Source organism: Carcharhinus amblyrhynchos, chromosome 4 (assembly GCF_965287045.1).
Source record: "Carcharhinus amblyrhynchos chromosome 4, sCarAmb.v2.hapA, whole genome shotgun sequence".
In the NCBI taxonomy this organism is placed as follows: domain Eukaryota; kingdom Metazoa; phylum Chordata; class Chondrichthyes; order Carcharhiniformes; family Carcharhinidae; genus Carcharhinus; species Carcharhinus amblyrhynchos.
The window spans coordinates 140,498,206-140,523,166 of record NC_137327.1 but is presented as its reverse complement, the minus strand read 5'-3'; the positions used below and the strand labels follow the sequence as shown (position 1 = coordinate 140,523,166).

General features: G+C 44.1%; 1 protein-coding gene across 2 annotated transcripts in view; it reads right to left on the bottom strand.

Annotated features, from left to right (window-relative positions):
- Positions 1-237: 237 nt before the first annotated feature.
- The window catches only part of gpc4 (glypican 4), a 195,649-nt gene continuing 170,925 nt past the window's right edge, over positions 238-24,961 (bottom strand). For both annotated transcript variants that reach the window (XM_080187977.1, XM_080187978.1), the window contains exons 8-9: positions 12,185-12,360; positions 238-2,594 (exon numbers count right to left, since the gene is read on the bottom strand). In XM_080187977.1, the coding sequence (XP_080044103.1) occupies positions 2,380-2,594; positions 12,185-12,360 (391 nt within the window). In that variant the 3' untranslated portion in view covers positions 238-2,379. The remainder of the gene's footprint in view (positions 2,595-12,184; positions 12,361-24,961) is intronic.

Sequence of the window (24,961 nt, the reverse complement as noted above, 5' to 3'; positions counted from 1 at the left end):
GGCAATTAGATCTAAACCATTTTTATCTCTGTGCAACTAGTGTTGCAGTTAAGTGGATAATGTGGATTATAGAAATAATTGGAGAAGATAGTCACACAATTAAAACCAGTCCTCATGCATGAAATTGAAATCAAGTTTTCAATGTGAAAAAAATATCCAAATGGGGCTCAAGGTGAAAGCTTTGTACGTTCCAGATATGGGCTCTGTACTTTTAGTACAACAACTCAAACAATCAAATTGGATATTGATACTTATTTACTCAAGAATCTTTTGCATTCCATCATGAGTTTTCTCACTGTAAATGTTCTGTACCATCATGAATAGAAGGCCAATCATTGTAAATGTCTCACAAGTTACATCAAGGATATTTTGTATTTTGTTTAAAACCAAACTAACAAATCAATAATTAGTAAAATGATTAGTCTCAACAATAAAATATAAATCCTGGAATTATTAGAGGCTTTTGCAAGATGAATAAAGTAGAATTTACAAGTTTGTCTCAAGAGATAAACAATGAGGCAGCAGTCAGTTGGAGTGTTGGCTGTCCCTCAGAACCATGCCATTACACTTGCTGGTCTTCTAGCTGAATTTCAGCCAATGATTGAATATTTGAAACACAATCATTCTTTCCCCTACACAACACAAGAACTAGATTCTACCTTGTCTCTATGGAAAAGCAAACCTCATAACACCGACAGCCAGCTGAGCTACGCATTCAGCATTGTCTCAGCTATATACAATCTATTCTCAAAAAAAAAAATCACTATTTAAACTTAACAACCAGTTGCCACAGATAAATGAGTACCCAAAGATGATTCATAAACAGTAGATATGTACCATCAGTCTTCTGTTGATTGAAAAATCCATTGAAATTACTGAACAAAATTTTAGAAAACAATGTATTGACCCTGAGCTAACAATTACAAGTAGTTAAAATTCTGATATAAAAATATATTCAACATCACAATGAAAGCAGTAATCAAAACAGAACCAATATTTGTGATCAGACTCAACAATTGGAAATAAATTCCAGGAAGATGCTGCTGCTGGCTGTCAAACTAGAGAAAGCAACTTAGGCAGGTGGTAGAACTCAACACATAGACAGATTTAATGCAAATCCAATTTGAAAATTTAACTTGCAGGTTTATCTCGTTAAAAAATCCAATTTCTCTACATGTCAATAAGCATCATTAACAGTTGGACAGGTTCTGGTAGCTGTGCTGCCAACAGTCGTAAAACCATCTTCAAATGTCCCCAACACGTAGCTTTAGGAAAAGGCTGACTAACTACAGCTCTAATTGTTGTGCAACAATACATAACCAAAATAATCACAATATTATACTGGGTGTCTAGCAGATACTAAAACAAACCTTAACTAAATAGCAGGTACATCAATAGTTGCAGCATTATTTCAGGATATGCAAGTTTGCTTCTGTGTATTTATTCACCATAACATCACTTGTCGATAGCAGGTGGAATTTAATATTTGTGACAGGCATCCTGTCCACCAGTTGGAGAACTGATGGAAATTGCACTTCGCTTCCGTTGATAAAGACCCAATGTAATTAAGTGCCACCAGGCCTTCCCTGGGATCTTGGCCCTCGAGACAGCAATACCATCCAAGAGCTCCCTGTCAATCAGAGGCCAGCAACCCATCATTGATGTTAGACCCACTAGGAGCAGTGCCCTCATCAGAGGGACCCTAGGCTAAAATCAGTGAGGGAGGCAATGGGACCTGGAGAATGGAGTTGCTGGATGGGAGAACAAGGCAAGTCAAAAGAAAGGACATTGCGTGATTTTGAATGAGAGACTCACTATAGAAACCCACAAGGAAACTTGACAAAGCATGCTTGTTGATCACCCTGTGTAGAGGAATCCCACCCCACTGCTGGTTAAGTGTCAGCAGTAACAGGGTGAAGCCCTTCAGTGAATATTAACTGCCCACCGACTTAATCAAGGGGAGGTGATGAAATGCTCTCCTGGCCAAATGAATGCTCCCCCTGCCTCTGGAGAAGTGGGTACATGGAATTCCACTGATGTATTTTCTTGCACAAGGTCCTGGTTCTTTAACATAGTAAAATGAGAATCAAATTAAAAATGCATTATAGATTCACTAATTTACAGGTCTGCATTTGCTTTGGGGCCCATATGTTAAAGTGGGACAGTCCTGTGATCACATGGGTGGATTATGTCATTAAACACAATGACTGATACAATGGTGCCACTGGCAACATGAAAACAATTCAAGCAGCAACCTTATATCATTGTTGAGACCTTAAAAGAAAGTTTAAAATGAAAGTCAAAGTCACAAATAGTAAAAATGAGAGTAGTTTGTTTAAAAAAGTCATGTGCAAAGACTCTTTTCAGCAACTTGTGTGATTATCTTAACTGTTGCTCTAAGACTATTATTAAACAACTAATAAGTAGAATTAGTTGAGATGGGCTGTTGCAGCGAGCAGATTCATTGGGTGCAATTTTCTTCGGTTCTATGGGGCCAAAAAGCACAGGCGCATCAGTGCTAGTGAACTCGAACTCTGATTGACAATCCAACCCAGAACAGCCACTTCCACTTTCTTCACCACTGCTTTCATCACCTAAAGGAAAACAGGACAGTTAATGTTTATTTTCTGACTCTCCTCCACACATACATAAAAGTGATCATGTTTAAAAAAAAACAAAAAGTTATCTGATATATACCAGAACAATGAAAAAGCGGAGATGTTGCTAGAACTATACTCCTCCAGACAAGTGGAGAGTATTCCATTCATTCCTGACTTGAGTCTTGAATATGGTGAACATGTTCTGGGATGTCGGGAGATGAATTATTCATCATAACATAGCTGGGGATTCAGTGGTGGCAATGCCATTCAATGTCAAAGTGTTATGATGTGCCAACCAAATCCCCAAGGGAATCTTGGCAAGAAATCACAAGTGTTTTAGAAGGAACAAAGAAAATTACAGTACAGGAACAGGTCCTATGGCCCACCAAACCTGCACCGACCACACTGCCCAACTGAACTAAAACACCCTACTCTTCTGGAGACCATATTCTTCTATTCATGTATTTGTCAAGACATCCCTTAAAACTCATTGTCATATCTGCTTCCACTACCTCCCCTGGCAGCGAGTTCCAGGTCCTCACCACCCTCTATACAAAAAACCTGCCTCATACATCTCCTTTAAACCTTGCCCCTTGCACCTTAAACTTATGCCCCCAGTAATTGATTCTTCTGCCCTAGGAAAAACTATCCACTCTGTCCATGCCCCTCATAATCTTTCAAATTACAAATTTACAAAATATTTTTACAAAATTACAAATTTTTAATTTTTATTTTATTATGAGAAGATGCATGTCCTGCAGCCAGGACTCAAAAATTCCAATAACATTTTTGGAGGTTTAAATAAATTTTAACATACTAGATTACATTTACACAGTTAAAATTAGCCATGCAAACATTTCCCCAACTCATTTTTACTTGGCTTGACTCACAAATACCTCTTTTAGGTAGCAGTCCATATAGATATTTTATCTATAAAAATTCCAGTAAATTTACCACAAAGCAGAAGGAGCAGAAGGATCTTGGGGTTCGGGTCCATAGGACTCTTAAGTCAGCCTCGCAGGTGGAGGATGTAGTCAAGAAGGCGTATGGTGTACTGGCCTTCATTAATCGAGGGATTGAGTTTAGGAGTCGGGAGGTAATGCTGCAACTTTATAAGACCCTTGTCAGGCCTCATTTGGAGTACTGTGCGCAGTTCTGGTCGCCTCACTATAGGAAAGACGTAGAAGCTATTGAAAGGGTACAGAGGAGATTTACAAGGTTGTTGCCTGGATTGGGAGGCATGCCTTATGAAGTTAGGTTGAGGGAGCTGGGTCTCTTTTCCCTGGAGAGACGAAGGTTGAGAGGCGACCTGATAGAGGTTTATAAAATGTTGAGAGGAATGGATAGGGTGGATTCTCAGAGGCTATTTCCCCGGGTTGAAATGGTCGCTACGAGAGGACACAGATTTAAGGTGCGGGGAGGAAAGTACAGAAGTGATGTTAGGGGTAAGTTTTTCACTCAGAGGATGGTGAGTGAGTGGAATCGGCTGCCGTCAGTGGTGGTGGAGGCGAACTCGCTGGGGGTCTTTTAAAAGACTTCTGGATGAGTATATGGGGTTTTGTGGGATTGGGGGTTTATAGATAGGTGGTGATGTGATCGGCGCAACTCGTGGGCCGAAGGGCCTGTTTGTGCTGTAGTGTTCTATGTTTAAGCACCCACTGTTGCTATGGAGAAGATAGTCACAGGGCTTCTCTCTTTCTCATTCCCTTGCGGAGGATTCCAAGAGATTTGGAATAAATCCCTGCTTTTGAAAACAATGAGCATTTTTCTTCTGGGTGGCTCTTCTGAAGACTGCTCACTTTGCTTCTTTTCATCGTTGCACCCCAGCGTAGCGGACTTCAGGATTTTATATGCCACTCCTTTAGCAAAGCATCTAATCTCTCTTTAAATATATTCTTTCCTCTTTAATCCTTTCCCAATTATGCTTATCTCTCTTTGAAATTTACCATCTCCAGAATATAAAAACGTTCTTTTTATGGATATTACTTTTAAAATTGAATAGCTTTGTCTTATTTATTATGACTTTTGTTATGTTGTAAATTCCTCTTACCTCCCGTTTTGATACTCAACAATTAAAAATCCAAATCCTCAATTATCCCCAATTATAAATTTCTATCCATGTTGTGTTTATTTGCAGCACAACTAACTTTGGTCATTTCCACTTCAACCATCTGCCTCTCACCCCTTTGATACTTTAAATCTTGCAGCCCAACCTGTCTTCAGTTTAACTAAATTAGTTATGTACTACATACACACACTTATATATACACACTATAATCGCCTTCACAAAGTCAAACAGTTAGATTTTTTCATGTTGGAGAGTGTCATTGCCTGACGCTTGAGAATGGTATAATAACCACTTATCAGCCCAAGACTGAACATTGTCCAGGTCTTGCTAAATTTGGGTACAGTCTACATTAGTTTCTAAGGAGTCACAATTGGCACTGAACACTGCCATCAACAGCAAACATCCCCCATCTCCGACCTTATAGAACATAGAACATTACAGCGCAGAACAGGCCCTTCGGCCCACGATGTTGCGCCGACCAGTAAAAAAACAATGACCCTCTAACCTAAACCAATCCCTTTCCATCCATAAACCTATCCACGGATCTCTTAAACGCCCCCAAACTAGGCGCATTTACAACTGCAGCAGGCAGGGCATTCCAATCCCTCACCACCCTCTGGGTAAAGAACCTACCCCTGACATCCGTCCTATAACTACCACCCCTTAATTTAAAGCTATGCCCCCTCGTGCTAGCTTTCTCCATCCGAGGAAAAAGGCTATCACAGTCCACCCTATCTAAACCTCTAATCATCTTATATGTTTCAATAAGGTCCCCTCGTAGCCACCTTCTTTCTAATGAGAACAACCTCAAATCCCTCAGTCTCTCCTCATAGGACCTCCCCTCCATACCAGGCAACATCCTGGTAAACCTCCTCTGCACCCTCTCCAAAGCCTCCACATCCTTCCTATAACGTGGGGACCAGAACTGCACACAATACTCCAAGTGCGGCCGCACCAGAGTTGTGTACGGTTGCAACATGACGCTGCGGCTCCTAAATTCAATCCCCCTACCAATAAACGCCAATACACCGTATGCCTTCCTAACAACCTTATCTACTTGATTCCCAACTTTCAGGGATCTATGTACACATACACCTAGATCCCTCTGTTCATCCACACTATTCAGAGTCCTACCGTTAACCCTATACTCGACACATCTGTTATTCCTGCCAAAGTGAATTACCTCACACTTTTCCGCATTAAACTCCATCCTCCACCTCTCGGCCCAGCTCTGCAACTTGTCCAAGTCTCCCTGTAGGCTAAGACATCCTTCCTCACTATCTACCACACCTCCGACTTTGGTGTCATCAGCAAATTTACTAATCCACCCAACTATACCCTCATCCAGATCATTTATAAAAATTACAAACAGCAGTGGCCCCAAAACAGATCCCTGAGGCACACCACTCGTAACTGAACTCCATGACGAATACTTAACATCAACCACCACCCTCTGTCTCCTATCCGCCAGCCAATTCCTAATCCAATTTCCTAGATCACCCTCAATCCCATACATCTGCAATTTCTGCAGAAGCCTTCCATGGTGAACCTTATCAAACGCCTTACTAAAGTCCATATATACCACTTATGGTGGAGGGAAGCAGCTGAAGTTGATTGGGTTGAGGGCATTATCCTGAAACACTCCTGAACCAATGTATAAATTGTCCCATTGGTAAGACGTAGCATGGGTTCATGAAGGGCAGGTCATGTTTGACTAATTTGCTGCAATTCTTTGAGAACATTACACGCGCAGTAGACAATGGGAAACCTGTGGTGTATCTGGATTTCCAGAAGGCATTTGTCAAGGTGCCGCACCAAAGACTGCTACACTGTGTTACAGGTAATATATTAGCATGGATAGAGGATTGGTTAATTAAGAGAAAGCAAAGGCTGGGGGTAAATGGGTGTTTTCTGGTCGGCGAACAGTGACTAGTGGTGTGCCTCAGGATCAGTGCTGGGACCGCAATTGTTTACGATTTACGTAGATGATTTGAAGTTGGGGACCAATTGTAGTGTATCAAAATTCGCAGATGACGCCAAGATGGGTGGAAGAGCAAAGCGTACAGAGAATGCTGAAAGTCTGCAAAGAGATATTAGATAATCTAAGTGAGTGAGCAAGGGTCTGGCAGATGGAGTACAAAGTTGGTAAATGTGAGATCATCCATTTTGATAGGATTAACAGCAAAATGAGCTATTATTTAAATGGTAAAAAAACTGTAGCATGTGGTGTGTCCTTGCGCAAGAATCACAAGGAGTTGGTTTGCAGGGGCAGCAGGTAATTAAGAAGGCAAATGGAATTTTGTCCTTCATCGCTACAGGGATGGAGTTTAAAAACAGCAAGATCATTTTGCAGCAGTATAAGCTGGTGTTGAGGCCACACCTGGAGTAGTGTGTACAGTTTTGGTCTCCTTACTTGAGAAAGGATATACTGACACTGGAGGGGGTGCAGAGGAGATTCACTACGTTGATTCCAGAGTTGAGAGGATTGGCTGATAAGGAGAGACTGAGTAGCCTGGGGCTACACTCATGGGAATTCCAAAGAATGACGGGAGAACTTATAGAAACATATAAGATTATGATGGAATAGATAAGATAGAAGCAGGGAAGTTGTTTCCACTGGCAGGTGAAACTAGAACTAGGGGGCATGGCCTTAAAATAAGGGGAAGCAGATTTAGGACTGAGTTGAGGAGGAACTTCTTCCCACAAAGGGCTATGAATCTGTGGAATTCCCAGCCCAGTGAAGCAGTTGAGGCTACCTCTTCAATGTTTTTAAGGTAAGGATAGATAAATTTTTGAACAGTAAGGGAATTAAGGGTTATGATGAGCGGGCGAGTAAATGAAGCTGAGTCCATGCAAAGATCAGCCATGATCTTGTTGAATGGCAGAGCAGGCTTGAGGGGCCAGATGGCCTATTCCTGCTCCTAGTTCTTATGCGTTAGGGCTCAGATAAGCGAGTCCCTCAGTGTGAAGACTTAACTTCTTATGCATTGTATTTGGTGTGAATATCTTTCTAAAGTTTCCACATATTGCTTCAGAGCACCATTAGTTTATGTCAAAAGTGTCAAATCAATTTCAATGTAAATGATTTAGCCACAGGTATCTTTTATGCTCATTTGACTTCATCTGATGGCTTATTACCCAATGAATCACAGAATTATACAGAGCAGAAGAGGCACTTTGGCCCATCGAGTCTGTTCCGACACATTAGAAACGCTTAAATTCCCACCTAATCCCAACTGCCAGCACTTGGCCCAGAGCCCTGAATGTTACGAATGTGCCAAGTGCTCATCCAGGTACTTTTTAAAGGCTGTGAAGCAACCTCCCACAGCGCATTGCAGATTGTCACCACCTCTGGGTAAAAGAAATGTCTTCACATTCCCCCTTAACCTCTTGCCCTTCACCTTGAACCTATATCCTTATGTGACTGACCCTTCAACTAAGCTGCTCTGTCCTCGTTTCTCATAATCTTGTGGACGTTGATCAGGTCGTCGTCGCCGCCGCCAACTCCCCCACCCCAACCAAGTCTTCTCTGCTCCAACAAAAACAACCCAAGCCTACACAACCTATGTTCATAACTTAAATGTTCCATCCCAGGCAGCATCCTGGTGAAACTCCTCTGCACCCCTTCCAGTGCAATCACATCCTTCCAATAATGTGGCGACCAGAATTGCACACAGTACTCCAGCTGTGGCCTCACCAAAGTTCTATACAACTCCAACGTGACTTCCCTGCTTTTGCAATTGCTTGACTGATAAAATTCCATATGCCTTTTACACCAGCCTACGAATATGCCCTTCTACTTTCAGAGATCTGTAGACAAATGCCAAGGTCACTTTGTTCCACAGAACTTCCTAATGTCCTACCATTCATTGAACACTTTGTCAAATTACTCCTTCCAAAGTGTGTCTCCTCACACTTTACAGGGTTACATTTTATTTGCTAATTATCTGCTCATTTGACCATTCCATCTATACCTTCGTGTAGCCCAGGACATTCAAGCCTCACTGTTAACTACTTGGCTAATCTTTATGTCATCTGCAAAATTACTAATCCCACCCCCCACATAGTCATTTATATAAATGGAGTTGATGACTATCTCCTTCATTTTGTTGACATTGAGGGAGAGATTGGGCCGAAGGGCCTGTTTCCCGTGCTGTGTTGTTCTTTATTATTGTCATCGGGTCAGTTAACCAGATTCTCTATCCCATTCCTGTACCATGCCTCATCATTGTTTGGGATCAGACCCACAACGGTGGTGTCATCAGCAACTTTGGAAATCAAGCTGGAGGGGAATTTGGCCACACAATCATAGGTGTATAAAGAGTACAGTAGGGGGCTCAGGACACAGCCTTGTGGAGCACCGGTGTTGAGGATGATTGTGGAGGAGGTGTTGTTGCCCATCCTAATCCTGATTGCCGTCTGTGGTTTAGGAAGTCTAGAATCCAGTCGCAGAGGGGAGAGCCGAGTCCCAGGCCACGAAGTTTGGAGATGAGTCTCGTGGAATAATAGTGTTAAAGGCTGAGCTGTAGTCTATGAATAGGTGTCTTTGTTATCTAGGTATTCTAAGGTTGAGTGAAGGGCCAGGAAAATAGCATCTGCTGTGGATCTGTTGCAGCAATAGGCGAACTGTAGTGGATCTGCCAATCTGGGAGGCAGGAATTGAGTTGTGCCATGACTAACCTTTGAAGCATTTCACAACGATGGATGTCAGAGCCTCTGGCCAATAGTCATTAAGGCACGCTGCCTGGCTTTTCTTTGGTACTGGGATGATGGTTGTCTTCTTGAAATAGGTAGGGACCTCAGATTGGTGTAAACAGAGGTTGAAGATGTCTGCGAATATCCCCACTAGCTAGTTCATGCAAGACCTGAGTGCTTGTCTGGGTACCCCATCTGGACCAGTTGCTTTCCGTGGCTTGATTTTTGAAAAGGCTGCTCTGACATCTGCAATGGTGACCTCGGATACAGGTTTGTCGAGGCTTCCGGGATGGAGGGTGTGCTCTCGATGACCTCTTCCTCAAAAGCGGGCAATGAATGCATTGAGCTCATCAGGGGAGGGGTGCATTGGAACTGGCAATTTTACCCACCTTCATCTTATAGCCTGTGATGTCTTGCACACCTTGCCAAATGGCTGGTCCAGTTCAATTTCTGGTCAATGAAAACCCCAATATGTTGATGGTGGAGGAATTCAGCGATGGTAATGCCATTGAATGTGAAGGGTAGATAGTTAGGTTCGCTCTTGTTCAAGATAATATCAGGAAAATAGTGGTAACATGAAAATATCAGGGAAATCCAAGAAATTGGAATATTGTTTGCTGGTTATATATTTTAAAAGCTGTGGGAAATGTAAATTGCTTAATGCAGGGATAGATTGGCTATTCTAATGACACTAGTGTATTTGATATGTTCACGAGCTTGGCAACATTGCAAACAGATGCTTGCCTAAGGCAAACTGGTAACAATGAAAACAAACATGAAGGGACTTTAATAAGGTGTTAAAGATTCAAATAAAGAGACAAGGTGTGAAAAGAGGGTCAAAAAGTGAATGTACCCTGCATTTACGATGTGGAGATGCTGGCGTTGGACTGGGGTAAACACAGTATGAAGTCTGACAACACCAGGTTTAAGTCCAACAGGTTTATTTGATAGTAAACTCACAAGCTTTCGAGGTTAACTCTTTGTCAGAACTCTCCATTCACCTGACGAAGAGTTTAACCTCGAAAGCTTGTGAGTTTACTATCAAATAAACCTGTTGGACTTAAACCTGGTGTTCTCTGCATTTACACCAGAAAGCTAGACTCAAGGAAGTTTGACTTCTGAAGATGTTAGCTCTGATAAGGGAAGATCAAATGGAAAATTGGATATAAAGAGATCAGTAAACTGTTGCAAAGATGCTGTTTATTATTGCTGGGCCAGCAGCAGTAATTGCTGTTTAACTCCCAGTAAGCAGCATCTGTGAAGAAAACTGGTCTTGAACAGCCAGCTGCTTGTTGTAAAGCAATCTCAAAGAGATGGAACTGCCTGATGTGGTAACTTCCTGGATTTTTAAAATAATTTTAAAAATCTATAAAATGTTGAATTCTTGGGGGTAGTTAGCTCTCAAGGAAAGGAAGTAAAATTGTTTGGAACTGTGTCAAATTAGTCATTTCGACGAAGGATGATCCAGACTCAAAACTTCAGCTCTTTTCTCTCCTTACAGATGCTGCCAGACCTGCTGAGATTTTACAGCATTTTCTCTTTTGGTTTCAGAGGAGCAGAAGGATCTTGGGGTCCGGGTCCACAGAACTCTTAAATCGGCCTCGCAGGTGGAAGATGTGGTCAAGAAGGCGTATGGTGTACTGGCCTTCATAAATCGAGGGATTGAGTTTAGGAGTCGGGAGGTAATGCTGCAACTTTATAAGACCCTTGTCAGGCCTCATTTGGAGTACTGTGTGCAGTTCTGGTCGCCTCACTATAGGAAAGACGTAGAAGCTATTGAAAGGGTACAGAGGAGATTTACAAGGATGTTGCCTGGACTGGGAGGCATGCCTTATGAAGTTAGGTTGAGGGAACTGGGTCTCTTTTCCCTGGAGAGACGAAGGTTGAGGGGCGACCTGATAGAAGTTTATAAAATGTTGAGAGGAATAGATAGGGTGGATTCTCAGAGGCTATTCCCCCGGGTTGAAATGGTCGCTACGAGAGGACACAGGTTTAAGGTGCGGGGAGGAAAGTACAGAAGTGATGTTAGGGGTAAGTTTTTCACTCAGAGGGTGGTGAGTGAATGGAATCGGCTGCCGTCAGTGGTGGTGGAGGCGAACTCGCTGGGGTCTTTTAAAAGACTTCTGGATGAGTATATGGGGTTTTATGGGATTGGGGGTTATAGATAGGAGTTGATGTGATCGGCGCAACTCGTGGGCCGAAGGGCCTGTTTGTGCTGTAGTGTTCTATGTTCAGATTCCAGCATCCGCAGTAATTTGCTTTTATTTTAAAATTAGTGACATTGTGCATAAGTATTGTCTTAGTTAAATGTACTTCTAGTTTGTTGTTATTTATTTTATTGCCTAATAAACAATCATTTTATCTTAAAATCATCACAAAGCACCTGGGACATCATTCTCTGGATCTCAAACTTGTCTTCACAGTATATCAAATTGTAGTATACAGTTGAAGGCAGTTTTTTCAAGTTCCCCTTCTGGGATTTGAAACAACTCAGCATTTACCATCAGCCATATCCTTAGCAATAGTCACTACTTGACACTGAAGTGATAAACAGACATTTGTGCCACGCATCAGTCAAGCCTGAATGTTGAGCAGAATAATTGCAGGCCTTGTACAGCAGCATGCCTCAACACCTGAAACAACACTCATCTTTCACATCAAACAAGGAGGATGCAATGTATGCAGGCTCGATAGGCTAATAATTCGCCCACTATTACTGCAACACATCATCCTCACAAACAAGCTGTTCCTTAATATTTAACCATAAAATAATGCACAATAAGGAAAAGGGCTACTTTTACTGGGAAGAAAAGTGACTCACTTGTATCATGGAAGGTCACATCATTTCCATCATAAGCGTTCTTCACTTTATTAGTCATTGTCCGTAGTACCATTATCTGTCGACGAATCATCATATCGGGTTTGGTGATATCCACTTTTACATCTGGATTATTGAGCTGGCTGGCTAGTCCATTGCCCATCACAGAAAATATGTACCTGGGAAAAACAGTAAGTAACCTCTTTACACTGAATTCCACGCAGAGAGGGAGTTTGAAAATAACAGAGATAAGTTGCACTGAGCAGGGGAGTGGTTCAAACAGAGCATAAGTGTCAGTACTCTTTCAAAATCTGAGGATCAAGCAGCACACAGAGGCCATTGGGTACATTGCACTTGTGCCGGCTCTTTGTGAGAGTTTATTGCACTCCCCTCATGCTGTAATGTTAGAACTGCACTCATAAAGGCAAGTGGAGAGTCAGCAGTGAGGTACTTGTGCAGAATTCCCAGCCTCTGTACTACTCTTGTCACCATTGTATTTATATCATTGCAATCCTATTAGGGACTGTTAACATTTAAAAGAAATCAGAATATCTAACTTTAACCAACAAAACACGACCACAAGATTTCAATATATTTTTAACACAACAAACTTTATTGGATTTTAGTAAGGCATTTGATAAGGTTCTCCACGGTAGGCTCATGAAGAAAGTAAGGAGGTGTGAGATAGAAGGAAATTTGGCCGATTGGATAAGTAACCGGCTGTCTCGTAGAAGACAGAGGGTGGTGGTGGAAGGAAAATTTTCAGACTGGAGGCCAGTTACCAGCGGTGTATCACAGGGGTCAGTGCTGGGTCCTCTGCTATTTGTGATTTTTATCAATAACTTGGAAGAGGGGGCTGAAGAGTGGGTCAGTAAATTTGTGATGACACCAATATTGGTGGAGTAGTGGATGAGGTGGAGGGCTCTTGCAGGCTGCAAAGAGACATTGATAGGATACAGAGCTGGGCAGAAAAGTGGCAGATGGAGTTTAACCCTGATAAGTGCGAGGTGATCCATTTTGGTAGGACAAACTTGAATGCGGATTACAGGGTCAATGGCAGGGTTCTGAGGAATGTGGAGGAGCAGAGAGATCTTGGGGTTCATATCCACAGATCTCTGAAGGTTGCCACTCAAGTGGATACAGCCGTGAAGAAGGCCTATAGTGTGTTAGTGTTTATTAACAGGGGTTAGAGTTTAAGAGCTGTGGGGTTATGCTGCAACTATACAGGACCTTGGTGAGACCACATTTGGAATATTGTGTTCAGTTCTTATCACCTCACAATAAGAAGGATGTGGAAACATTGGAGAGAGTGCAGAGGAGATTTACCAGGATGCTGCCTGGTTTGGAGGGTAGGTCTTACGAGGAAAGGTTGAGGGAGCTGGGGCTTTTCTCTTTGGAGCGGAGGAGGATGAGAGGTGACTTAATAGAGGTTTATAAGATGATGAGGGGGATAAATACTGTGGACATGCAGAGACTATTTCCTCAGGTGGATGTAGCTGTTACTAGGGGGCATAGAGGGAATAGAGAAGAGGAGACTGAGAGCGAGGAGGTTAGCTCCCAGGTAGAGAAGGACTGTAGACAGTATGAGAGGGAGGTTAGACGGGTAATGGAGAAGGGAAGTGCCCAGACCGAGGGTCTGAGGTGTGTCTATTTTAACGCCAGGAGTGTAGCGAACAAAGTAGATGAGTTATAAGGAGAGGCTGGATAGACAGGGACTTTTTTCCCTGGAGCAGAGGAGGCTTAGGTGTGATCTTATAGAGGTCTATAAAATAATGAGGAGCATCGATCAGGTACATAGTCAACATCTTTTCCCAAGATAGGGAAGTCTAAAACTAGAGAGCATAAATTTAAGGAGTGGGGAGAGATATAAAAGTGTCCAGAAGGGCAATTTTTCACACAGAGGGGGTGAGTGCCCGGAACAAGCTGCCGGGGGTAGTAGTACAGGCAGGTACAATTTTGTCTTTTAAAAAGAACATAAGAACATAAGAAATAGGAGGAGTAGGCCATCTAGCCCCGCGAGCCTGCCCCGCCATTCAATAAGATCATGGCTGATCTGTCGTGTCTCAGTTCCACATTCCCGCCCTCTCCCTATAACCCTTAATGCCCTCTCTTATCAAAAACCCATCAACCCGCGTCTTAAATATATTTAGCGAGGCAGCCTCCACCACTTCAACGGGCAGAGAATTCCAGAGATTCACCGCCCTTTGAGTGAAGAAGTTCTTCCTCAACTCCGTTCTAAACCACCCCCCCCTTTATCTTGAGGCTGTGCCCCCTAGTCCTACTGTCCTGAGTGGGAAGAGCCTCTCCACCTGTATCCTATCCAACCCATTCATCATCTTTTACGTCTCAATGAGATCTCCCCTCATTCTTCGAAACTTGAACGAGTACAAGCCTAGTTTATTCAGCCTCTCCTCATAGTTCAACCCCCTCAACTCCGGTATCAGCCTAGTAAACCTCCTCTGCACTCCCTCCAAGGCCAAAATATCCTTGCGTAAGTGCGGTGACCAAAACTGCACACAGTACTCCAGCTGCGGCCTCACCAGTGCCCTATACAGCTGCAACAAGACCTCCCTACTTTTATATTCAATCCCCCTCGCTATGAAGGCCAGCATCCCATTCGCCTTCCTGACCACCTGCTGCACCTGCAGGCTGGGTTTTTGCAACTCATGCACAAGGACCCCGAGGTCCCTCTGCACCATCGCATGCTGCAGTTTTTCGCCATGAAAGTAATAGTCCTTCCTACCATTATTCCTACCAAAGTGGACAACTTCACATTTGCAAACATTAAATTCCATTTGCCAGTTCCTGGCCCATTCGCCCAGCCTATCTAGATCCTTCTGCAGACTCTCCACACCCTCCGCACAATTTGTCGTTCCACCAATCTTGGTGTCATCAGCAAATTTCGACACCATACACTCGGTTCCCTCCTCCAGATCATCTATATAAATGGTAAATAGCTGAGGCCCCAGCACCGACCCCTGGGGCACTCCACTAGTCACCAACCGCCAATCCAAATAGCACCCATTGACCCCCACTCTCTGCCTCCTATTTGACAGCCAATCCTCTATCCATGCTAACACCCTACCCCCAACTCCATGCCCCCTGACCTTCTGTAATAACCTCTTGTGAGGCACCTTATCAAACACCTTCTGAAAAATCAAGAAAGACCACATCCACCGGCTCTCCTCTATCCACCACCCTAGACACATCCTCATAGAACTCCAATAAATTTGTCAGACACGACTTCCCCTTAACGAAACCGTGCTGCGTCTGCTCTATCAAACAACTCTCCTCAAGATGCCTCGCTATTTTCTCCTTGATCACGGATTCTAACATTTTACCTACAACAGATGTTAAACTAACCGGCCTATAATTCCCTGCCTTTTGCCTGGCACCCTTCTTAAACAACGGCGTAACGTTAGCCGCTTTCCAATCTTCTGGCACTTCCCCGGAATCCAGTGACGTTTGGAAAATAACCACCAAGGCATCCACTATCACCTCCGCCATTTCTTTCAGAACCCTTGGATGCATTCCATCCGGTCCTGGGGACTTGTCCACAATCAGTCCCTCCAGTCTGTCGAGCACCGCCTCTCTAGTAACAATAATGTCATTGAGACCCTCCAGTCCTACCACCTTTCCATCGCTAACACCCGGCAAATTATTCACATCCTCCTCCGTGAAGACCGAAACAAAAAAGTTATTCAAGACCTCAGCCATTTCCCCATCCCCTACCACTAAGTCCCCCCTCTCAGCCTCTAAGAGTCCAACGTTCACCCTAGCCAGCCTCTTCCTTTTTATATATTTATAAAAACTCTTGCTATCCTTTTTTATATTAAGCGCTAGCCCAGCTTCATAGTTTCTCCTACCCTTCTTTATCAACTTCTTCGTCAATCTTTGTTGACATTTAAACCTCTCCCAATCCTCTTCTCGCCCACTACTCTTAGCTACTCTAAACGCCTCCGCTTTTAATTTAACACTTTCCTTCACCTCCTTCGTTATCCACGGCTTATTACCTCTCCACCTACGGTCCTTTTTAACCATCGGAATAAATTTCTGCTGAGCACCAAGAAAGATCTCCTTAAAGGTCCTCCACTGCTCCTCAGCAGACCTACCTTCTAATGCGCTCCCCCAGTCAACATTCGCCAATTCTTCTCTCATCCTACTGTACTCCCCTCTGTTCAAACAAAGGACGCGTGTCCGGGAACCCACTTTCTCCTCCTCCATCTGCACCAGAAACTCCACCATACAATGATCACTCTCCCCAAGAGGATCCTTCACCGCAAGGTCCCTAATTCTACCCACCTCATTACATAACACCAGATCCAAGATAGCTCGCTCCCTCGTCGACTCCAACACACACTGTTCAAGGAAACTATCTCGGCAGCATTCCAAGAACTCCTCCTCGAGCCCACCGCGTCCAACATGGGTCGACCAATCAATATGTAGATTGAAATCTCCCATAATTACGGCCATTCCATTCCTGCACACCGCACTTATTTGCGCGTTAACAGAGAGAGGGAAAGTTTGAACTCGTGGCTGAGGGGATGGTGCAGGAGGGAGGGGTTCAGGTTCTTGAGCAATTGGGGCTCATTCTGGGGAAGGTGGGACCTCTACAGGAGTGATGGTCTACACCTGAATCAGAGGGGAACCAATATCTTGCGGGGAAAATTTGCTAAGCCTATGCAGGGGGGTTTAAACTGATTCAGAGGGGGGGGTGGGATCCTGAGTAGTGGGGGTGAAAGTGAGGGGGGCATAGATGGGGACTGCAATGCACGGCATCGTGGGGGTGAAGCGGAGCAGGGTTTGAAATGCGTATACTTTAATGTGAGGAGTATTCGCAATAAAGTGGATGAACTTGCAGCGTGGATCAGTACCTGGGACTTTGATGTTGTGGCCATTTCAGAGACATGGATAGAGCAGGGTCAGGAATGGTTGTCGCAGGTTCCGGGGTTCAAATGCTTCAGTAGGAGTAGAGAAGGAGGTAGAAGGGGGGGAGGGGTAGCATTATTGGTCAAGGATTGTACCACAGTGTCAGAGAGGAAGTTTGATGAGGACTTGTCTGTTGAGGTAGTATGGGCTGAGGTTAGAAATAGGAGAGGAGAGGTCACCCTGTTGGGAGTCTTTTATAGACCTCCTAAAAGTTCTAGAGAGGTTGAGGAAAGGATTGCGGAAACGATCCGGGATAGGAGTGAAAGTAATAGGGTAATTGTTATGGGGGACTTTAACTTTACTAATATTGATTGGAATAGCTATAGCTCTAGCTCATTAGAGGGGTCAGTTTTTGTACAAAGCATGCAGGAAGGTTTTTTGACTCAGTATGTAGATAGGCCAACTAGAGGTGAGGCTATATTGGATTTGGTGCTGGGAAATGAGCCAGACCAGGTGCTAGACTTGGAAGTTGGGGTGCATTTTGGTGATAGTGACCACAATTCAGTTACGTTCACCTTAGTGATGGAAAGGGATAGGCATGAACCTCGGGTCAGTAGTTTTAGCTGGGGGAAGGGTAATTATGAGGCTATTAGGAGAGAATTAGGAAGCATAGGTTGGACTAGGAGACTACAGGGTCTCGGAACGTCCGAAATGTGGAGTTTTTTCAAGGATCAGCTACTGCGAGTCCTTGATAGGTATGTCCCTGTCAGGCAAGGAGGAATTGGTCGAGCTAGGGAACCGTGGTGCACTAGGAAAGTTGATTCGCTGGTTAATAAGAAAAAGGAGGCTTATGTCCGGATGAGACTTGAGGGCTCAGGTAGTGCACTAGAAAGCTTTAGATTGGCTAGGAGGGAGTTGAAGAGTGAGTTAAGAAGGGCTAAAAGAGGACATGAGAAGACTTTGGCTGATAGGATTAAGCAGAATCCTAAGGCGTTCTACAGATATGTTAAGAACAAAAGGTTGGTTAGGGCAAGATTAGGGCCAGTTACAGACAGCAGTGGGAAGTTATGTGTGGAACCGGAAGAGATTGGAGAGGCATTGAACCAATATTTCTCTTCGGTGTTCACGCAGGGGGACATAAATGTAGCTGTGGAGAACACTGGGTTACAGGGTTGTAAACTAGACAGTATTGCAGTTGATAAGGAGGATGTGCTAGTTATTCTTGAGGGTTCGAAAATAGATAAGTCCCCTGGGCCGGACGGGATTTACCCTAGGATTCTCTGGGAGGCAAGGGAGGCGATTGCAGAGCCTCTGGCTCTGATCTTCAGGTCGTCGTTGGTCACCAGTATAGTGCCAGAAGATTGGAGGTCAGCGAATGTTGTCCCATTGTTTAAGAAGGGGAACAGAGACTTCCCCGGGAATTATAGACCGGTGAGTCTTACTTCTGTTGTGGGCAAGGTATTAGAAAAAATTATTAGGGATAGGATTTATGGTTATTTGGAGAGTAATGAATTGATTAGAGATAGTCAGCATGGTTTTGTGGAGGGTAGGTCGTGCCTTACTAACCTTATTGAGTTTTTTGAGAAAGTGAGCGAACAAAGAGGTGGATGGGGATAAGGCAGTTGACGTGGTACATATGGACTTTAGTAAGGCGTTTGATAAGGTTCACCATGGAAGGCTTCTGCAGAAATTGCAGATGTATGGGATTGAGGGTGATCTAGGAAATTGGATTAGGAATTGGCTGGCGGATAGGAGACAGAGGGTGGTGGTTGATGGTAAGTATTCTTCATGGAGTTCAATTACAAGTGGTGTGCCTCAGGGATCTGTTTTGGGGCCACTGCTGTTTGTAATTTTTATTAATGATCTGGATGAGGGTATAGTTGGGTGGATTAGTAAATTTGCTGATGACACCAAAGTCAGAGGTGTGGTAGATAGTGAGGAAGGGTGTCTTAGTCTACCGGGAGACTTGGACAAGTTGCAGAGCTGGGCCGAGAGGTGGAGGATGGAGTTTAATGTGGAAAAGTGTGAGGTAATTCACTTTGGCAGGAATAACAGATGTGTAGAGTATAGGGCTAACGGTAGGACTCTGAATAGTGTGGATGAACAGAGGGATCTAGGTGTATGTGTACATAGAACCCTGAAAGTTGGGAATCAAGTAGATAAGGTTGTTAGGAAGGCATACGGTGTATTGGCGTTTATTGGTAGGGGGATTGAATTTAGGAGCCGCAGCGTCATGTTGCAACTGTACAAAACTCTGGTGCGGCCGCACTTGGAGTATTGTGTGCAGTTCTGGTCCCCACATTATAGGAAGGATGTGGAGGCTTTGGAGAGGGTGCAGAGGAGGTTTACCAGGATGTTGCCTGGTTATGGAGGGGAGGTCCTATGAGGAGAGACTGAGGGATTTGAGGTTGTTTTCGTTAGAAAGAAGGCAGCTACGAGGGGACCTTATTGAAACATATAAGATGATTAGAGATTTAGATAGGGTGGACAGTGATAGCCTTTTTCCTCGGATGGAGGAAGCTAGCACGAGGGGGCATAGCTTTAAATTAAGGGGTGGTAGTTATAGGACGGATGTCAGGGGTAGGTTCTTTACCCAGAGGGTGGTGAGGGATTGGAATGCCCTGCCTGCTGCAGTTGTAAATGCGCCTAGTTTGGGGGCGTTTAAGAGATCCGTGGATAGGTTTATGGATGGTAAGGGTTTGGTTTAGGTTAGAGGGTCATTGTTTTTTAACTGGTCGGCGCAACATCGTGGGCCGAAGGGCCTGTTCTGCGCTGTAATGTTCTATGTTCTATGTTAACAGCCCGCCCCACCTCCAGATCATTATTCGGGGGCCTATAGACGACACCCACCAGCGTCTTCCTCCCTTTGCTGTTCCTAATCTCCACCCACAACGATTCCACGTTCTGCTCTTTGGTTCCTGTATCATCCCTTACTACCACCCTGATGCTATCCTTAATCAGCAGAGCTACGCCCCCCCCACCCCCCCACTTTTTCCTCCCGCCTATCCTTCCTAAACACTTGATACCCCTGGACATTCAGCTCCCAGTCCCTGTCACCTTGCAGCCACGTCTCTGTAATGGCCACCAGATCGTATCCATTGGTGCTGATCTGCGCCACCAGCTCATCCACTTTATTCCGAATGCTTCGTGCATTCAGATAATCTATGATCTATGATGATAGAAGCCAGAGGGTGGTTGTAGGGAGGCCTGTGACCGATGGTATACCTCAGGAATCAGTTCTGGGTCCACTGTTATTTGTCATTTATATTCATGATTTGGATGAGAATATGGGAGTATAATTAGTAAGTTTGCAGATGATATACCAAGATTGGTCGCATAGTGGATAGTGAAGAAGGTTATCTTGGATTGCAACGGGATCTTGATCAATTGGGCCAAAGGGCTGACGAATGGCAGATAGAGTTTAATTTAGATAAAAGCGAGGTGATGCATTTTGGTAGACTGAACCAGGGCAGGACTTATTCAGTTAATGGTAGGGTGTTGGGGGAGAATTACAGAACAAAGAGATATAGGGCATTTAAATGGTTAATGGATAAACATGATGATATTGGAATGGTGTAGGTTAGATGGGCTTTAGACTGGTTTTCACAAATCGGCGCAATATCGAGGGCCGAAGGGTTTGTACTGCGCTGTAATGTTCTATGGGTACAGGTTCATAGCCCCTTGAAGGTGAAGTCACAGGTGAACAGAGTGGTGAAGAAGGCATTCAGCATGCTTGGTTTCATTGATCAGAACATTGAATACAGGAGTTGGGACATCTTGTTGAAGTTGTACAACACAAACGTGTAAAACCACACTTGGGATACTGTGTACGATTCTGGTCACCCTATTATATATAGAAAGGATATTATTAAACTAGAAAGCATGCAGAAGGGATTTACTAGGATGCGATCAGGGCTTGATGGTTTGAGTTATAAGGAGAGGCTGGATAGCCTGGGACATTTTCCTCTGGAGCGTAGGAGGGGTGATCTTATAGAAGTCTATAAACTAAACAGGGGTACAGATAAGCTAGATAGTCAAAATCTTTTCCCAAAGATAAGGGAGTCTAAAACTAGAAGGCATAGGTTTAAGTTGATAGTGAAGAGATACAAAAGTGTCCAGGGGGCAATTTTTTCCCATAGAGAGTGGAGAGTGTCTGGAACAAGCTGCCAGAGGTAGTAGTAAAGACAGATACAATTTTGTCTTTTAAAAAGCATTTAGACAGTTACACGGGTAAGGTGGGTATAGAGGGATATGGACCAAACGCAGGCAATTAGGACTAGCTTAATGGTTTAAAGAAAAAAGAGCGGCATGGACAAGTTGGGCCGAAGAACCTGTTTCCATGCTGTAAACCTCTGACTCTATGGTGGAGCAGGCCTGAAGGCCCAAAATGCCTTGCTCCCATTTCTTATCTTCAGACGTGTGGTGGAATATGATATAGGTAGAATGAGTAATTGTTTTGAGGGACAGAACCTGAGCATTGATGAAAATAGGGGCATTTTGTGAAGCTTTTTGTCTTGCACTCATCGGAACAACTTGCAAGAATGCCAAGATGAAGGAAAAAATCAAATTTATATTGCATGGCAAGAGAGTGCCGACTGATTGGCAAGCGAATTATGGTTGTTAGAGAGATTGCCATGAAGAATGCACCAGTGGATGGTATCAGATAGTTAGCTGCCGAACACTGCTTGAAATTTATAAGGCAGCTTAACTCTGCTCGGGTAGGATAACACCCTGAGGAAAGAACAAGCGAACACAAACAAAACAACTGACAGCTATTCACTGGTTCACTTCTCATGGCAGTATTCCAAATGTGGCCTAACCAACGTTCTATACAGCTGCAACATCATATGCCAACTTTTATACTCTATGCCCCGTCCAATAAAGGCAAGCATGCCATATGCCTTCTTCACCACACTCTCCACCTGTGCTGCCACCTTTAAGGATCTGTGGACTTGCACACCTAGGTGCCTCTGTGTGTCTTTACTCCTGATGGTTCTGCCATTTATTGTATAGCTCCCCTCTACGTTAGGTCTACCGAAATGGAATTACTTCACATTTATCTGAATTAAATTCCGTCTGCCATTTCTCTGCTCAATTTTCCAGCCTATCTATATCCTGCTGTATTCTCTGACAATGTTCATCACTATCCGCAACTCCAGCAATCTTTGTGTCATCCGCAAACTTACTGATCACACCAGCTACATCATCTTCCAAATCATTTATGTATATCACAAATAGCAGAGGTCCCGGTACAGAGCCCTGGAAAGGAATGGTTCGAACAAGCAGACACAGCATAGATTCATGATGGGGAAGTCGTGTTTGTCAACCGCACTAGTCACGTTTTCATAAAAATCTAGTAAATTCGTCAGAGGGGAACCGATGGACGTGGTGTTTTTACATTTCAAGAAGGCGTTCAATAAGGTGCCTCACAAAAGGTTGCTGCAGAAGATTAGGGTATATGGAGTTGGGGGTAAAGCGTATGCGTGGATTGAGGATTGGCTATCTAACAGGAAGCAGAGAGTTGGAATAAATGGGTGCTTTTCTGGTTGGCAGTTGGTGACGAGTGGCGTGCCACAGGGATCGGTGCTGGGGCCTCAACTGTTTACCATATACATAGACAATCTGGAGGAAGGGACTGAGTGTAGGGTAACAAAGTTTGCTGATGACACAAAGACGAGTGGGAAAGCGAATTGCGTGGAGGACGCGGAAAGTCTGCAGAGAGATTTGGATAGTGTGAGGTTATCCACTTTGGCAGAAATAATTGTAGGACGGATTACTACTTAAAGGGCAAAAAGCTGCAGCATGCTACAGTGCAGAGGGACCTGGGGGTCCTTGTGCATGAGTTGCAAAAACCCAGTCTGCAGGTGCAGCAGGTGATCAAGGCGGCAAATGGTATGCTGGCCTTTATAGCAAGGGGGATAGAATATAAAAGCAGGGAGGGTCTTGCTGCAACTGTACAGGGTACTGATGAGGCCGCAGCTGGAGTACTGTGTGCAGTTTTGGTCGCCGCTCTTGCGCAAGAATATTTTGGCCTTGGAGGGAGTGCAGAGGAGGTTCACTACGCTGATACCGGAGATGAGGGGGTTGGACTACGAAGAGAGACTAAATAGACTGGGTCTGTACTTGTTTGAGTTTAGGATGAGGGGGGATCTTATAGAGAAGTACAAGATAATGAAAGAGATGGATAGGGTAGAGGTAGAGAGATTCTTCCCGCTCAGAAAGAGTAGCAGGACTAGAGGGCACAGCCTCAAGATAAGGGGAGCACAGTTTAGATCGGAGTTGAGGAGGAACTTCTTCACTCAAAGGGTGGTGAATCTCTGGAATTCTCTGCCCATTGAAGTGGTGGAGGCTACCTCGCTAAATATATTTAAGTCATGGGTAGATAGGTTTCTGACAGACAAGGGAATTAAGGGTTTATGGGGAGAAAGCGGGAAAGTGGAACTGATCCACCTCAGATCAGCCATGATCTTACTGAATGATGGGGCAGGCTCGAAAGGCTAGATGGCCTACTCCTGCTCCTATTGCTTATGTTCTTATGTGAGTGGGCGAGGATCTGGCAGATGGAGTATAACGTTGGCAAATGTGAGGTTATCCACTTTGGAAGAAATAAAAGTAAAATGAAATATTATTTAAATGTTGAAAAATTACAACATGCTACTGTGCAGAGGACCTGGGGGTCCTTGTGCATGAATCGCAAAACTTAGTCTGCAGGTGCAGCAGGTGATCAAGAAGGCGAATGGAATGCTGGCCTTTATGGCGAGGGGGATAGAATATAAAAGCAGGGAGGTCTTGCTGCAACTGTACAGGGCACTGGTGAGGCCGCAACTGGAGTACTGTGTGCAATTTTGGTCCCCTTATTTGCAAAAGGATATATTGGCCTTGGAGGGAGTACAGAGAAGGTTCACCAGGTTGATACCAGAGATGAGGGGGTTAGCTTATGAGTAGATTGGGCCTGTACTCGTTGGAGTTTAGAAGGCTGAGGAGTGATCTTATAGAGACAGGTAAGATAATGAAGGGGCTAGATAGGATGGAGGTAGAGAGGTTCTTTCCACTTAGAAAGGAAACCAGAACTAGAGAGCACAGCCTCAAAATAAGGGGGGTGGTTCAGTTTAGAACAGAGTTGAGGAGGAACTTCTTCTCTCAGGCAGTAGTGAATCTCTGAAATTCCCTGCCCACTGAAGTGGTGGAGGCTACCTTGTTGAATATGTTTAAGTCACGGGTAGATGGATTTCTGATCAATAAGGGAATTAAGGGTTATGGGGAGAAAGCAGGTAAGTGGAAACGATCCACTTCAGATCGGCTGTGATCTTATTGAATGGCAGGGCAGGCTCGAGGGGCTAGGTGGCCTACTCCTGTTCCTATTTCTTATGTTCGTAACACCACTAGTCACACACCTCCAACCGGAAAAAGACCCCTCCACTACTATCCTCTGTCTTCTACAGCCAAGCTAGTTCTCCACCCATCTAGCTAGCTCACCTTTTATCCCATGAGATTTAACCTTTTGCACCAACCTGCCATGAGGGACTTTGTCAAACGCTTTACTAAAATCCATACAGATGACATCCACGGCTCTTCCCTCGTCAATCGTTTTTGTCACCTCTTCAAAAAACTCAACCAAATTTGTGAGGCATCCCTCATACAAAGCCATGCTGTCTATCGTTAATGAGATTATTCCGTTCTCAACGTGCATATATCCTATCTCTGAGAATCTTCTCCAACAAGTTCCCTACCACAGACGTCAAGCTCACCGGCCTATAATTACCCGGGTTAACCTTGCTACCCTTCTTAAATAACGGGACCACATTTGCTATCTTCCAATCCTCTGGGACCTCACCTGTGTCCAGTGAAGAGATAAAGATTTCTGTTAGAGGCCCAGCAATTTCATCTCTTGTCTCCCTGAGCAGTCTAGGA